At 43.8% G+C, this 16,166-nt stretch overlaps 1 protein-coding gene and 1 pseudogene across 1 annotated transcript in view; one reads left to right on the top strand and one right to left on the bottom strand.

Moving 5' to 3' along the window:
* LOC132542408 (zinc finger protein 14-like) overlaps positions 1 to 6,444 on the top strand; it is a 33,233-nt gene extending 26,789 nt beyond the window's left edge. Inside the window, exon 6 of the mRNA XM_060204979.1 lies at positions 1,334 to 6,444. Within this exon, the coding sequence (XP_060060962.1) occupies positions 1,334 to 3,254 (1,921 nt within the window). The 3' untranslated portion in view covers positions 3,255 to 6,444. The remainder of the gene's footprint in view (positions 1 to 1,333) is intronic.
* A 4,626-nt stretch (positions 6,445 to 11,070) lies between these two features.
* LOC132542429 (heterogeneous nuclear ribonucleoprotein A1-like) lies at positions 11,071 to 14,623 on the bottom strand (annotated as a pseudogene).
* Between the last annotated feature and the right edge of the window lie 1,543 nt (positions 14,624 to 16,166).

The raw sequence follows: 16,166 nt of genomic DNA, 5'->3' as shown, positions 1-16,166 counted from the left end.
CTTTATTTCTTCCCCTTTGTTGCCTTTTGTTGTTGTAGTAATTGATGTTGCTGTTGAATAGGACAGAGAGAAATTGAGAGAGGACGGGGAGAGAAAGACAGACACCTGCAGACCTTTTTCACTGCTTGTGAAGTGACTTCCCTGTATGTGGTGACTCTGGGGCTCAAATCTGGATTCTTAAGCTGGTCCTTGTGTTTTTCGGCTTTTTTTTAACCCGCTGTGCTACCTCCTGACTTCCAACTTAATTGTGTGCTCTCTCTCTACTGACTTAATAATTGCATAGAAGCTCTTTTAATAGAATTTATTAAGAAAATAGTATGTATAATAAAAACATAAAATTTATAATCACTGCCACAAATAGATTAATATTTAATAATCTCATCAAAGATACTTCATAACTAGGTTATAGAATAGTTGGACAAGTGTCTCAAATATAATGAATGTGGTGTACATGACTGAACTTCCCATGTGACTCACTGGCAACAAAAGAGCCATAATGATTTTATACATTATCTTTTCTCCACTGTATAGGAAAATCTTTCTCACCTATTACAAGGAAATGGAAATTTTAAAAAGGGTGTAAAGATGCTTAGTATTTATAAGATAGTAAACTTGGAAACAATAATATCTTCAATGTATGTATATCTATATTTTTATGATACTTAAAGGTAGTCCTTTTAGAAAAGATCAATATTTTCAGTGAAAAATTTCAAAACAAATCCAAAACTTGCTGTTAACAAATAGTAGTTCAATTAATACGTACAAAATACCTGTAAAGATATTATTAGTTTTGGCATAATATATAATTTTTAATATTTGGGATTTTTTTCAGTATATGTTTTTATTTTATTTTTTAATTTTTTGCCTTTGTTGCCCTTGTTGTTTATCATTGTTGTTGCTGTTATTGCTGTCATTGTTGTTGGATAGGACAGAGAGAAATGGAGAGAGGAGTGGAAGACAAAGACAGACACCTGAAGACCTGCTTCACCATTTGTGAAGCGACTCCCCTGCAGGTGGGCAGCCAGGGCTCGAACCGGGATCCTTACGCCAGTCCTTGCGCTTTGCGCCATGTGCGCTTAACCCACTGCGCTACCGCCCGACTCCCACACCAGTGATCTTTAACTTGGCAGTAAGTTGAAACTCCCAGGATGTGTGGAGCTCAGTGACTGACTTAGCCTACCTCTCTGTAACCTGCTATGTTTTTAATCAAATCTATAGTAAATGTCTGATTTTGTGGCTTATTAAGTAAAATAATGTCCTGCGTCTTGATAATAGAATCAATTACACTTTTATGCATTAAAGTATCATTAATTAATTGTTAATTATTTTACAGTAATGCAGCAGTGAAAATCTCTGAGGGCAAAAAAAGTCAGAATGCTAGAAAATTTCAAGAATGTGAAGTATACAACAAATTATTCACTTATTCTATTCATCTTCAAAAACATGAAAGAATTTACAGAGGAGAGGAACCCTATGAATGTAGACTGTGTAGTAAAACATTCAGTCGTTCCGGTAGTCTTCGAAAACATAAAAGAATTCACAATGGAGAGAAACCTTATGAATGTAAACTATGCAGTAAAACATTCAGTTATTCCAGTAGTCTTCGGACACATGAAAGAATTCACAGTGGAGAGAAACCCTATGAATGTAAACTATGTGGTAAAACATTTGGGCAATCCTGTCATCTTCGGACACATGAAAGAACTCACAGTGGAGAGAAGCCCTATGAATGTAAACTATGTAGTAAAGCATTCAGTTGTTCCAGTACTCTTCAGACACATGAAAGAATTCACAGTGGAGAGAAACCCTATGAATGTAAACAGTGTAGTAAAACATTCAGTTATTCCAGTAGTCTTCAGACACATGAAAGAACTCACAGTGGAGAGAAACCTTATGAATGTAAACTATGTAGTAAAACATTCAGCTGTTCCAGTGCTCTTCGGACACATGAAAGAATTCACAGTGGAGAGAAACCCTATGAATGTAAACAGTGTAGTAAAACATTTGGGCAATCCAGTCATCTTCGGCGACATGAAAGAACTCACAGTGGAGAGAAACCCTATGAATGTAAACTGTGTAGTAAAACATTCAGTTGGTCCAGTAGTCTTCAGACACATGAAAGAATTCACAGTGGAGAGAAACCTTATGAATGTAAACTGTGTAGTAAAACATTCAGGCAATCCAGTCATCTTCTGCAGCATGACCGAACTCACAATGAAGAGAAACCCTATGAATGTAAACTATGCAGTAAAACATTCCGACATTCCAGTCATCTTCAGATACATGAACAAATTCACAGTAGAAAGAAACCTTATGAATGCAAACTATGTAGTAAAACATTTGGGCAATCCTGTTCTCTTCACCAACACGAAGTAACTCACAGTGGAGAGAAACTCTATGAATGTAAACAATGTAGTAAAACATTCAGGCAATTCAGTGCTCTTCAGACACATGAAAGAATTCACAGTGGAGAGAAACCCTATGAATGTAAACTATGCAGTAAAACATTCCGTCATTCTAGTAGTCTTCAGATACATGCACGAATTCACAGTGATCAGAAACCCTTTGAATGTAAAGTCTGTAGTAAAACATTCAGCCGTTCCAGTTGTCTTCGGGCCCATGAACGAACTCACAGTGGAGAGAAACCCTATGAATGTAAACTGTGTAGTAAAACATTTAGTTTTTCCAGTAGTCTTCGGATACATAAAAGAATTCACAGTGGGGAGAAACCATATGAATGTAAACTATGTAGTAAAACATTCAGGCAATCAGGTAATCTTCGGACACATGAAAGAATTCACAGTGGAGAGAAACCCTATGAATGTAAACAATGTAGTAAAACATTCGGGCAATTCAGTGCTCTTCAGACACATGAAAGAATTCACAGTGGAGAGAAACCCTATGAATGTAAACTATGTAGTAAAACATTCCGTCATTCCAGTACTCTTCAGATACATGAACGAATTCACAGTAGAGAGAAACCCTATGAATGTAAACTATGCAGTAAAACATTCAGGCAATCCTGTTCTCTTCAGCAACATGAACTAACTCACAGTGGAGAGAACCCCTATGAATGTAAACAGTGTAGTAAAACATTCAGGTGTTCCAGTACTCTTCGAATACATAAAAGAATTCACAGTGGAGAGAAACCCTATGAATGTAAACAATGTAGTAAAACATTCAGTTGTTCCAGTAGTCTTCAGACACATGAAAGAACTCACAATGCAGAGAAACCTTATGAATGTAAACAATGAAGTAAAGCATTCATGGAATCTTGTTCGCTTTAGGTACATGAAAGAACTCACAATGGAAAGAAACCTCATGAACATAAACAATGTAGTCAAACATTCATTTAAGTCAATATTCATTAGAGACATGAAAGATCTCACAGTGGAGCGAAACCCAGTGAAAGTAAATAGCAAAGCACTGATTCAAACCAGTCATCTTTGTCAACATGAAATAACTCAGAATGGAGAGAAATTTGATAAATGTAAGCAGTACTGAAAAAACTCTGTTATTCTGGTCCTTACTGTAGACATGAAAGAATTCACAGTGAAACCAAACCCAAGAAAGTCATAAAGCTTTCAGATGTTACACTACTTTTCAAGCACATGAAAATATTCACAATGGAAATCAATCTTTTGAGCATAAATCATACTAAAGATTAGAGAGAGAGAGATGCAAGCTGAGTCATGATGCAGAGGCTAGTGGTTCAATATAATAGCTCTCAGGTGTGAGTCTCTGCACTACATGGGTTAGAGATATGTGCTGTTTTATTGTCTCTCTATTGCTCCATGTCTCCATCTTGTGTTAATATATAAGTAAATATATCTAAATAGTTGTAGGGATCACAGACCTATGTGAACCCATACCTCTGAATATTGTGTAAATATAAGGAATATGAGTAAGAACTTCGATTCTTTATCTTAAATTCTAATATATGAAAAAATCCACTTGGTACTGAGAAGTTCCTGATGTCAACAATGCTTCACAGGGGAAAGGGGACCCAGGTTCAGTAGCTTGTCTAGTTCCTTGTCCTCAAGAATCATGAGGGGCACACCACTCAAGGGCAGGTATGCAATCTGATGTTCTTCAAGCAGGTTGAAGCTCTCACAATCTAGAGGATTAAAGGGGAAGAACTTTTCTATTTCTGGATAGGTGTTGTCTGACACAGGAGCAGTGCTCTTTGCTTTAAGTCTTTTCCATTAACTCTTGGGCAGAGAAAGTTCTGTCTCTGTATAAGGGGTCCATTAGTCTGCACAGGCTTTCCTGTGGTTCTGTTTATAGTCTGCCCATGGACTTGTGTATTCTGCTGCCCCCTTCCCTAAATACTCCTTACAGTCCTCCCCTGTGTGAAAAAAAAGTCACAGGTGATGAGATTGACGTTCCTCTAACTGCAGTAACTGGACAAGGCTCTCTCCTGCAGATGCATTTCCCAGACTGTCCTTCTCTGCTGCACTGCAGGATAGGCAGCTCCCCAAGGATAAGTGGCAGCTTCTCATCCAGGCCCCAGGGCTCAGCTTGATCTAGCAGTTCCTGGCATGTCTGCAGGAGCGGGCTGCACCCAGAAGCTGTCTGGGCTGGCTTAGCCTGCTGGGGCTCACGTGGAGTGGCTCCAACCAGCGGGATAAGCCTCTGACCCTCCCTCACCAGCTCTAGTGACTGCATGAGTTAGAGGCATCAGGAGATATTCTGGTACGAACATCCCTTTCTTTGGAGATGGGTACAGGCTTTTATACTGAGTTAAAGAAAGAACATTTTTCACATATGTCAGAAATTACAGGTTTTTTAAAGGTCAGCTTGCCTCCATGGTAGAGGGCTTGTATGACAAGAATTGATGAGGTACATAAAGATAAAGACAATTAGTTTCCATGATGCAGGCAAGTTAGTTATCTAACGTATTTGAGAGAAGCATAGGGGTTAAATCAATAAGGTGAGGTAGAGAAGGAGAAAAACAAAGCTTGATGTAAATCACCGACATCAAGGACACAAAGAAATAGAATATGGGGTCTTACTGCTGGGTACTGGCCAGGATGTATGATAGTGTGTTCTCCTATATGATCAAGAGGTCAAGTTATAGTGAATTTATGAACTTTGAATGACTATTGTGAACTTTGACTGAACCCTCAAGCAGCCATGTGTCCTGCTGCTAACTGGGGGAACTAAGTGTGAGAGGCTTGTAGGCTTTCTGTGAGCTTGAGAGACTCATAAGGAGAAACTGATTCAGAGAGACTTTTCCCTCTTGGCTCATCTCTATAAGGAGAGAGGCTAACAAGTGGGGTGTCTCTCCAGACCTCCATCCAAGGATGGAAGACCTCCCCTCAGCTTTAACTACCTTTCACATAGTCCCACATTAGCCAAGACCCTCTTGCAGTCTCTTCCACACAGCTCTGCTAGCCTAGGTCCCTGACCTGGGAGGCTAGGGAACCTTAGGGGGCTCTTGTCACCCTCCAAAATCGGCTAGTCAAGATGGCAGGAGCCATGAGTCCGTAGGATGAGTTCTCAGCCTTCTGCTACATGTGTTCAGGTCCTGGGAGGAGTACAGTGGTCAGGGAGAAGGAGAGCTTGCAGGAGCAGCTAGTGCAGCTGAGTTTGCAGGAACAGAGAGTGTGTTTCCAGCAGACACACACTAAGTCACTTCCCACACACCACACCCTTGTTGGTTTGCGTGAGTCTTAAATATATGCCTAGTCATATCATCAAAGTTCATGGCGCCAGTATGCCAGGCTAGCTTCGAGGCAGTAGACAGACGACCAGGGACACAAGGCTGAGCTGAGAACGCAGTTTAATCTTTATTCATGAGCGGGCAAGCTGTCCAACAACCTAATCACCACATGCTCCTCATCTTTCTCCTCAGGCGGCAGCATCAGGAACCCAGGAAGTATGTAGGGTAGGGGACTGGGAGAAGCAAGAAGCGCAAAAAGGCCAGGACTAAACCAGAATCTCCCAGAGGCAGGGGGACTGAGACCAAACCAATGTAACAGAATGACCATGTAAATAGACCACAACATCAAGCAATGTAACAGAAGTGATCCCAGAAGCAGAACTAGAACCATACCAACACAGTCTGACACCAGTTGTATGGGGATTATGTCCCAAAGTACAGTATCCACACTTTGAGCTGTTCCCACCTCTATGACACTTGGAGCGTTGTGTGTGTAGTAGATGCCCCAGGAATATGCCATCAGCATCTGGGAGAAATTCAGGTCCACTACTTCAACACAAGGATAGTTGAAGCACAGAAAGGCCAAGTGACTTCTTCAAGTTCTCCTAAATTGGTCCACACATGCCAGGATTATTTTTATTTATTTTTAATTTTTAAATAACATTTATTTTTCCATTTGTTGCCCTTGTTTTTTTTGTTGTTGTTGTTGTAGACACCTACAGACCTGCTTCACCACCTGTGAAGTGACTCCCCTGCTGGTGGGGATCTGGGGGCTTGAACCTGGATTTTTACGATGGTCCTTGCACTTTGCGCCACATGCACTTAACCTGTTGCACTTCCACCGACTGCCACAGGATTATTTGTGTATATATATATAATTATCTGTATTTATTTATTGGATAGAGGCAGCCAGAAATCGAGGGTGGGAAAAGAGAGACAGACACCTGCAGCACTGCTTAATCACTCATGAAGCTTTCCGTCTGCATGTGGGGAACCAGGGCTCCAACCCTGGTCCTTGTGCACTACAATGTTTGTGTTCTACCAGGTGCTCAACCACTTAGCCCCCACACACTTCAGGATTATCTTGTCCAATGAGGTGGATGGGTCCCTCCATTAGACCAACCTTGAAGCTGTAGGATACAGTCAGTGTGTGTGTGTGTGTGTGTGTGTGTGTGTAGGGAGTGGGCAGCACTGCAGGAGCTGTGGTGGTGGGTCAATGTCCCTATTACCTAGAGAGGAGTTTCCTTAGCTCAAGGAGGAAGGACACACAGACCTCTCCACCTCTTGACTAATGAATCTTTGGAGGAACTTGTGGACAGGAGCTCTTATGGTGAGTGGCTGTGGAAAGAGAGGGGACCCCAGGCAGAGGACCAGGACAGGATCTGGGGCAGGAACTTGGCTCTGTCCTTGCACAGGACTGAAGCCCCTCTTCCCCAGAAGGACCTCAAAATCTGGTGAGGAGCCCACCTCTGGTCAAGAAGGACGTTCCTCTTTTCCATCTCTCTGCCTGCAATTGACAGCTACTTTTTTCCCCCTTAATTTATTGGGAAGATTAATTATTTACAGTCTGGTTATATTGCACCAAAGTAAAAGACTGTACCATGGCCTGAATTCAGAACCTCATGTATTTAAGGGCCCAATTTTTATCTACTGCACTACCTCCCACACCATAATATTTTATAATCTTAAATAATTAGAAGGCCAAACTTATTGTCACTGACTTGATGACATATAAGCCTACTCTCATGTTTCATTTTCCTTTTCCTTTCATATCAAAGTCCTGAGTTTAGTGAACCACTCATATTATTTCCCTGAATGAACTTTTTGTATTTAACTCCTTTGGCTTCATGGTCTCCACTCCTCACCCCCTAAAAATCTCTCAAGATGAGTTCAGTTGTTGACCAAGCAAGTTCAGGCAATAGGGGCCTAATTATGAAAACAAAGGTTTGCTGTTTACAACCATGATTGTTGCTCCCCTACATGCTATCAAAGACTTCCCTCCTCAGAACATAGCTCCATTCTCCTCTCTCTCTCTTTTTTTTTTCTTTTGCATCCTGGGTTATTGCTGGGGCTCCGTGACTGCAATAGGAATCCACTGCTCCTAGAGGCCTGTTGGTCTGCTTCTAAGACCACTTCTGTTGCATTGCTTAATGCTGTGGTCTATTTACATATCGCTGCTTTACCTGAGACCCTCCCTGCCTGAGGCCATTGGTTTAATCCCACTGGTTCGAACTCTCTTTTCACTCCACCCCCTCTCCTAGTCACACCGTTTCCCACTGTTTAATCCCACTGATTCATACTCTTTGCTCTGCTCCCTCTCCTAGTCACACCCTGTTTTCCACCATTTAATCCCACTGGTTTGCACTCTCTTTTTGCTCCGCCCCCTCTCCTAGTCACGCCCTACCACTTCCTTCTTAGGATGTATAAAAAGAATTCTTCTGATTAAACTTTGAATTGCCTTCCTGCTCTGTGAGTCCCAGAGTCTCCTACAATGCTAGACCGACACAAGTTCCTGATCCCTCTCCCACACACGCAGCAGCCTATATTGGCTCCAGCCGAGTTCTCTCCAACCCAGAGAGCATGTGCCTGGGAAGAAGCACCCTCAGGCTCTCCCGGCAGAGGCCTTTTTTCCCCTGTTGTTGCCCTAGTTGTTTATTGTGTTGTTATTGCTGTCATTGTTAGATATGACAGAGAGAAATAGAGAAGGGGAAGACAGGGAGAGAAAGATAGACACCTGCAGACCTGCTTCATCACCTAGCATGCAATGCACCCTGCATGTGGGGAGCCGGGGGCTGGAACAGGTATCCTTAGTTCAGTCCTTATTCTTTGCTCCACTGTGCTATCCACCAGCCCCCCTCTCCTCTCCCTTAGAGTGAAACTGTCTTCAACTTGGATGCCATCAGCACTCCTCTTGCTATCCTCCCAGCACCCCCATTAACTAGTCAAATTGCCTCACATTTGACTGAGCTGAGGCCACTGGCTGGGCTTCCCCACTGCCCATCTCCTCTGGCATGGCTGACTCCCCACCTACCCAGCTGCCCAGCCTGTCTCTAGATAATGCTGGGTGTGGTAGACATCAAAGAGAACAGACCCCTTAGTTCTATTCTCTTAATTCCTTCATCTCACCCCATGCATACACACCCCTCACTGAGACTCCATAGAAAAGGCTCCAACATGTTACCTCACACCAGTAACTCTAGAAGCCTGATCACATGGCAGATCTTAGTCACCTTCTCTGCCTCTATTTCTTTTTTAAAATTTTTTATATTTATTTATTTTCCCTTTTGTTGCCCTTGTTTTTTTATTGTTGTTGTAGTTACTTTTGTTGTTGTTATTGATGTTGTCGTTGTTGGATAGGACTGAGAGAAATGGAGAGAGGAGGGGAAGACAGAGAGGGGGAGAGAAAGACAGACACCTGCAGGCCTGTTCCACTGGTCTGTGTGCCTATTTTTGTTCCAGCACCAGGCTGTTTTGATGATGATGGCCTTATAATATAGTTTGAGATCTGGGAGTGTGATGCCTCCATTTCTGTTTTTTTTTTTTTTTCCTCAAGATGGTTTTGGCAGTTCTGGTGTTTTCTGGTTTCAGATAAATGATTGTAGTTTTTGTTATTGTCTTAAAGAAGCTTGGTGGAACTTTGATAGGTATCGCGTTAAATTTGTATATGGCTCTGGGGAGAATATTCATTTTTTAAAAAATTTATTTCTTTATTGGGGAATTAATGTTTTACATTCAACAGTAAATACAACAGTTTGTACATGCATAACATTCCCCAGTTTCCCATTTAACAATACAACCCCCACTATGTCATTTATCATCCTTCATGGACCTGTATTCTCCCCACCTCACCCCCAGAGTCTTTTACTTTGGTGCAATACGCCAATTCCATTTCAGGTTCTACTTGTGTTTTCTTTTCTGATCTTGTTTTTCAACTTCAGCATGAGAATGAGAATATTCATTTTGATGATATTTATTCTTCCAATCCATGAGCATGGGATATCTTTACATTTCTTGGTATCATTTTCTATTTCCTTGAATAGTGACTCATAGTTTTCAGTATACAAGTCTTTCACTTCTTTGGTCAGCTTTATTCCTAGGTATTTTATTGATTTTGCTGCAACAGTGAATGGGAGTGATTTCTGGGTGTCTTCTTCAGATTTAGGGTTTGCATAAGGAAATGCCACTGATTTTTGTACATTAATTTTATAGCCTGACACCTTGCTATATTGCCTAATAACTTCCAGTAGTTTTCTGCTGGGCTCTTTAGGTTTTTCTATGTATAGTATCATATCATCTTCAAATAGTGAGAACTTAACTTCTTCCCTTCCAATCTGTATTCCTTTGATTTCTTTCTCTTGCCTGATTACTATGGCAAGAACTTTCAACAGTATGTTGAAGAGGAATGGTGATAGTGGACAGCCCTGTTTAGTCCCTGATCTGAGGGGGAATGCTTTCAGCTTCTTTCCATTGAGTATGATGTTGGCTTTAGGTTTGCTATATAGGGACTCCACTGTCTTGAGGGATTTCCCGTCTATTTACATTTTATGTAGTGCTTTGAGCATGAATGGGTGTTGGATTTTGTCAAAGGCTTTCTCTGCATCGATTAAGATAATCTGGTTTTGGTTTTGCTTTTATTGATGTGGTGAATGACATTGATTGAAATACGTATTTGAACCAGCCTTGCATTCCTGGGATAAATCCCACTTGGTTATGATGAACAATCTTTTTGATATACTGCTGTATCTGGTTGGCCAGGACCTTGTTTAATATTTTGGCATCTATGTTCATCAGAGATATTGGTCTGTAGTTTTCCATTTTGGTTGTGTCACTACCTGCTTTTGGAATCAGGGTGATGTTGGCTTCACAGAAGGTGGAAGGGAGTGTTCCTGACTCTTTGATCTTGTGGAAAAGCTTTAGAAGTATGGGTATTAACTGTTTCCTGAAGGTTCTGTAGAATTCATTTGTGGGGGAGTTAGAAAGTAGCACAGTGGGTTAAGCGCATGGGGCGCAAAGTGCAAAGACCGGCCAAAGGATCCCGTTTCCAGCCTCTGGCTCCCCACCTGCAGGGGAGTCGCTTCACAGGTGGTGAAGCAGGTCTGCAGGTGTCTTTCTCTCCCCCTCTGTCTTCCCCTCCTCTCTCCACTTCTCTCTGTTCTGTCCAACAACGACGACATCAGTAACAACCAAAATAATAACTACAACAATAAAACAATAAGGGCAAAAAAAGGGAATAAGTAAATAAATATTAATTTTAAAAAAAGTATTAGTTTGTGAAGCCATTTGGTCCAGGACTTTATTGTTGGGGAGATTCTTAATAACTGTTTCAATTTCTTTGTCTATTATTTGTGCATGTATGTTTTGTAGTTCTTCTTGGTTCAGTTTTGGAAGGACATATGTTTCTAGGAATTCTTCCATTTCTTCCAGATTCTCTAGCTTGGTGGTGTATAGTTCTTCATAGAAATTTTACATGGTTTTCTGGATTTCTGTGGGGTCAGTTGTGATATTTCCTCTATCATTTACAATTATATTAATTTGAATGTTCTCTCTCTTTTTTTTTTAGTGAGTCTCGCGAGGGGTTTGTCAATCTTGTTTCATTTTTTCAAAGAACCAACATTTGGCTTTATATTTTGTATGGTTCTCTTATTTTCGATGTTGTTTATTTCTGCTCTAATTTTAGTGATTTCTGTCCTGGTTGCTTTAGGGATCCTTTGTTCCTCTTCCTCTAGTCCTTAAGGTGTGCAGTAAGGTAGTTTATTTGAGCTTTTTCTTGTTCTCTAATATAGGATTGTATGGCTATGAGTTTCCCTTTCAATACTGCTTTAGCTGTGTCCCAAATATTTTGATAGCTTGTGTCTTCATTTTCGTTTCCAGGAAAATTTGAATTTCTTACTTGAGTGTCTCTCTGACCCAGTGGTTCTTAAGCAGTATGTTGTTTAGTTTCCAAATTCTGTGTCTTTTAGTAATTTTCTGTTAAATGTTAGCTTTATTCCACTGTGGTCTGAGAGTTTTGTTTTTTTAAAGACATATTTATTCAGCTTCATGATCAGACTATTACATTTAGCAATAAACAGCATGGGTGAAAAAAAATCTACATTAAAACCTGTTGTTGGAATGCTTTCCACTTTCCACAAAACAGAAACTAAAGTAACCTGTTACACAATTAGTCACAAATACAGTCCTCCAAAGCTTTTTTCTCTCATACACAAGAGTGTTGTCTAACACAAGTCTTTGTAGAAGCTAGACCCTGCCACCACTGTGCTTGGCTGAGTTCACAAATCTGTTGTGACCTGTCACTTCCCTGTCACTTCTCTGGCTCTGCTCTCCTGCTAAACTTTGTTTCCTGGTGATTAAAACATTCTGCTGTTGCCATAGCTACTGCTGCTCTTGGAGCCACCATATTTGCCTCGGTTTCATGGTTTTGCAAAATACTGGCCACCACCACCATAAGGACCAGAGCTTTGGCCTCCAAAGTTTCCTCCTTTCATGGGGCCAAAATTTGAGGACTGGTTATTATAACTGCCAAAATTATTGTAGCTTCTGCCACCTCCAAAATTACTTCCATCATTGCCAAATCCATTGTAGTCATCCCCACTGCCACCACCTTGGCTGCCACCAAAGCCACCTTGACCACTAAAGTCTCCTCCTTGGCCAGAGTTGTCATTGCCACCAAAGCCACCTGCATGTCCACCACCAAAATTTCCAGAACCACTTTGTCCTCTTTGGTTGAGTGAGGCTCTAGCCATCTCTTGCTGTGATAAGGCTGTCCTTGCTTCACAGTTGTGGCCACTCACATTATGGTATTTCTGGATGACAGTCTTGTCGACAGAATCATGATCATCAAAGGTTACAAAAGCAAAGCCTCTCCTTTTGCTACTGCCCCAGTCAGTCATGATTTCAATAACTTCAATTTTCCGACAGTGTTCAAAATAGTCTCTTATATGGTGTTCTTCAGTGTCTTCTTTTTGCTACTCACAAAAATCTTTTTCACAGTTAAGTGGGTGCCAGGTCGTTGAGAATCTTCTCTGGAGGCGGCTCTCTTTGGTTCCACAACTCTCCCATTAACCCTGTGTGTCCTCGCATTCATGGCAGCACCCACCTCCTCCACGGTGGCATATGCGACAAAACTGAAACCTCTGGAGCACTTGGAGTTTGAGTCTCATAACCACACACTCTGTGAGAGCTCCCAACTCCTCAGAATGGCCTCTCTGACTCTCATCGGTCGTTTCAAAGCTCAAGTCTCCGATGAAGAGCTTCCACAGCTGTTCTGGCTCCCTGGGAGACTCAGATTTCAACATGGTGGCAACTGACAGAGACAAGGTCAGGATGCTCACTCGGTGATGGCCACCGGCAGAAAGCAGTGATGTAGCCGACGTCTGTAGCTCAGTGTTTATAGGAGCACACTCCTTTGGATGCCAGATTCCTCTCTCCAGGAATACAGATGTCAGCAATCTCAGGATGTCAAAATTTAGACAACCTCTTCCCTACCCAAGCCCACATTACAGTCAGAAGGCCCTGCTTACCTGGGGCTGCCAGTGCAGAGCAGCTCACAGCCTCTCCTCAGAGCCTGTTAGAGATGGAAGTCCTGGAGAAGTGCTTCTGCTGATTCTGGGGACAGACCAGCGGCTCTCCACAGTGAGCAGCCATTGACACACCTCTAGATATGTGAGCTGATGGACCTCACCCAGAAGGTGTGGAGCTGCCCCAGGGGTGGGTGGGCAGGGTCAGCATAGATGATTGGCATTAAGGCATTTGTGGTGCAAGGACCCAGGTTCAAGCCCCCCTTCCCCACCTGCATGGGGAAAACTTTCAAGTGGTGAAGCTGTGCTGCAGGTGTCTCTCTCCCTCTCTCTCACCCTCTCCCTATTTCTGGCTGTTTCTAGCCAATAAGTAAAGCTCATAATAATAATAATAATAAAAAGAAAAAAAAACACATTTCTGCTCCTCCCCTGATCCCTTCACGGCACTTGATTCTATTTCTTTCTTTTTCTTCTTTTCACAGGAGCACTTATTGGCTTTCACTTCCAATGCCAGTGATTGACCCTCAAACCATGATGTCTTGGGCATATAGTTTTTTCTTTAACAAGTGTGTTACTTCCATGCACGAGGTTCTGCATTTAACAAGATGGCCAGTAGTGTGTGTGTGTGTGTGTGTGTGTGTGTGTAGACAGATAGCATAATGGTTATGCAAAATGACTCTCATGCCTGAGGCTCAAAGTGCCAGGTTCAATCCCCTGTTCCACCAGAAGACAGAGTTGAGCAGTGTTGTAGTAAAGCAAACAAACATATATAGAAATGAATAAAATGGCAGGGAAGAGACCATAATGCTTATTCATGCAAAGAAACTCTAGTGACTTAGTCTCCAAATCTCAGGTTTAATCCTTTGCACCAGCTTAATTAGAGATGATCAGTGCTCTGGTTAGAAAAAAAAAAAAAGAAAAGCGGGGCAGGGTGGTGGTGCCCCTAGCTGAGCGCACACGTCACAGCGCAAGGACCCAGGTTCGAGCTCCCGGGGCCCACCTGCAGGGAGAAAGCTTTGCAAGTGGAGAAGCTGGGCTGCAGGTGTCTCTGCCTTTCTCCATCCCTGTCTCCCCTTCCCTCTTGATTTCTGGCCGTCTCTGTTCAATAAATAAATGAAGATAAATTAAGCCTCGCGATGTAACATGTGCGCTCAGCCAGGTGCACCATCATCCAGGCCCTACTCTCAATTCTCTTTCCTGGTCCAAAATAAATACAAATAAAAAAAAAAAAGCAAACAGCTTAGATTTCTCTCATTAAATTACCATGGCGCAGAGCAGCTCACTCATTCATTATCTAGAGCTTCCGGCTCCTTAAAAACCACAAGAAGCCGACCCTGAACCACCAGGCTAGAGAGGCAGCCTGTGCGCTGCTATGGTCCACGGCTGGGGAGCCAGAGACGACCCGAACTGCCCCTACGGCTCCAGACAGACTCTGACCCACATAGTCAACGACTGCCACCTCTCCAGATTCAAAGGAGGTCTCGAAACTTGACATCAGGCTCAACCTGACGCTGTTGACTGGCTACGGAAGAAGGGCAAACGCTAGAAGAAGAAGGAGGCAGCACTAGGCTCCAGGGCAGAGGCATCTCTGTTTCCGGGAGCGTCAGTTTAGGCCAGCCGCACGGGCTGCTGGGACTTGTAGTTCGAAGGGCTCTTCTTCCGCGGATGACGGCGAGGGGCGGACTACAACTCCCGTCAGGCCAAGCGGCGCCAGCGGGGTCCTGCACACGCGCGGCTGGGCAGCAGGTTCGCGTTGCTGTAGCTGCGAGTCCTGTCGTGCAGAGTTGGTTGCACGGCGGCGTCAGGTCAGTGGCAGCTGGTGGGTGTCGGGTGGCGGCGGGAGCCGGGCGAGGAGACCTGGGGCTCTGCGTGTGTCGGGGAGGTGCGCCAGCCTCGCCTCTGGCCATTCTGCGCCGCCTCCCTGCTGGTCTGGGTCCCGCTTCCCCTCGCCCCGCTTTGGGGCCCGCGGAGCTGCGGGGAGGTGCGGGGCCCGCGGGGGCGCGGCGTGAGCCGCTGGGGCGGGTGCAGGGTGTCCCGGGCAGGCTCCGGAAGGCGGCCAGGGGCGCGGACCCGCGGCGGGGAGCGGCGCTGAACGCGGCAGCCTCTGGCCTTGTCCGCGGGCGGACCGGCGCGTCTGCGCAGGCGCGGGGCTGTGGTTCCCGAGTGCGCGCGGCGCCTGCGCGGTTGTGCGGCTGCAAGTGGCCGCCAGCTGCGTGTCTGCGGCCGGGCGGGACTGGCCTGCTGGAGCTGGTCCCGCTGCAGGATCCTGTGCAGCGACTCCGCGGCCGCCTCACGTGCTGCCGGCCGCCGGTCTGGGCCAGATCTCGGCATAATAATTATTTTAATATTTATTTATTTCACCCCTTTTTTATGCAAAGCGCTGCTCAGCTCTGGTTTATGGTGGTGCAGGGAATGAACCTGGGACTTTGGAGCCTCAGGCATGGGTGTCTGTTTGCATAACCATTATGTTATCTACCCTTCCCTATTCCCTTTTGCTGCCCTTGTTTTATTGTTATAGTTGCTATTGTTGTTGGATAGGACAGAGAGAAATGGAGAGAGGAGGGGAAGACAGAGAGGGGGAGAGAAAGACAGACACCTGCAGACCTGCTTCACCGCCTGTGAAGTGACTCCCCTGCAGGTGGGGAGCTAGGGGCTCGAAGAGGGATCCTTTCTCTGGTCCTTGTGCTTTGCGTCACATGCGGCACTTAACATGCTGCCCTACCGCCCAACTCCTGTTTTACTAGATTTTTGTGGGTGCTTTTGTTGAAGAAAAATTAAAGAGTTGGAAAGAGATGTCAGTAGAGTTTGTGGGCTTTGTAATGGTCCTAATAGGCAGGATAACTCACTAAATGTTTCCAGAACCTCTTCTGTTCACATTGCACAGCTAGGGTATTGTACCTTGTATTCACTACAGTACCTTCCATCTAGGGGCCATACTGTCCAGTGAAGAGGCTGTGCTGCTAGATTTAAACAGAGTCTCAAGC

This window comes from Erinaceus europaeus, chromosome 13, assembly GCF_950295315.1.
Source record: "Erinaceus europaeus chromosome 13, mEriEur2.1, whole genome shotgun sequence".
Classification (NCBI taxonomy): Eukaryota; Metazoa; Chordata; class Mammalia; order Eulipotyphla; family Erinaceidae; genus Erinaceus; species Erinaceus europaeus.
Note: the sequence above shows the minus strand (reverse complement) of the source record. Positions and strands in the feature narration are given on the sequence as shown.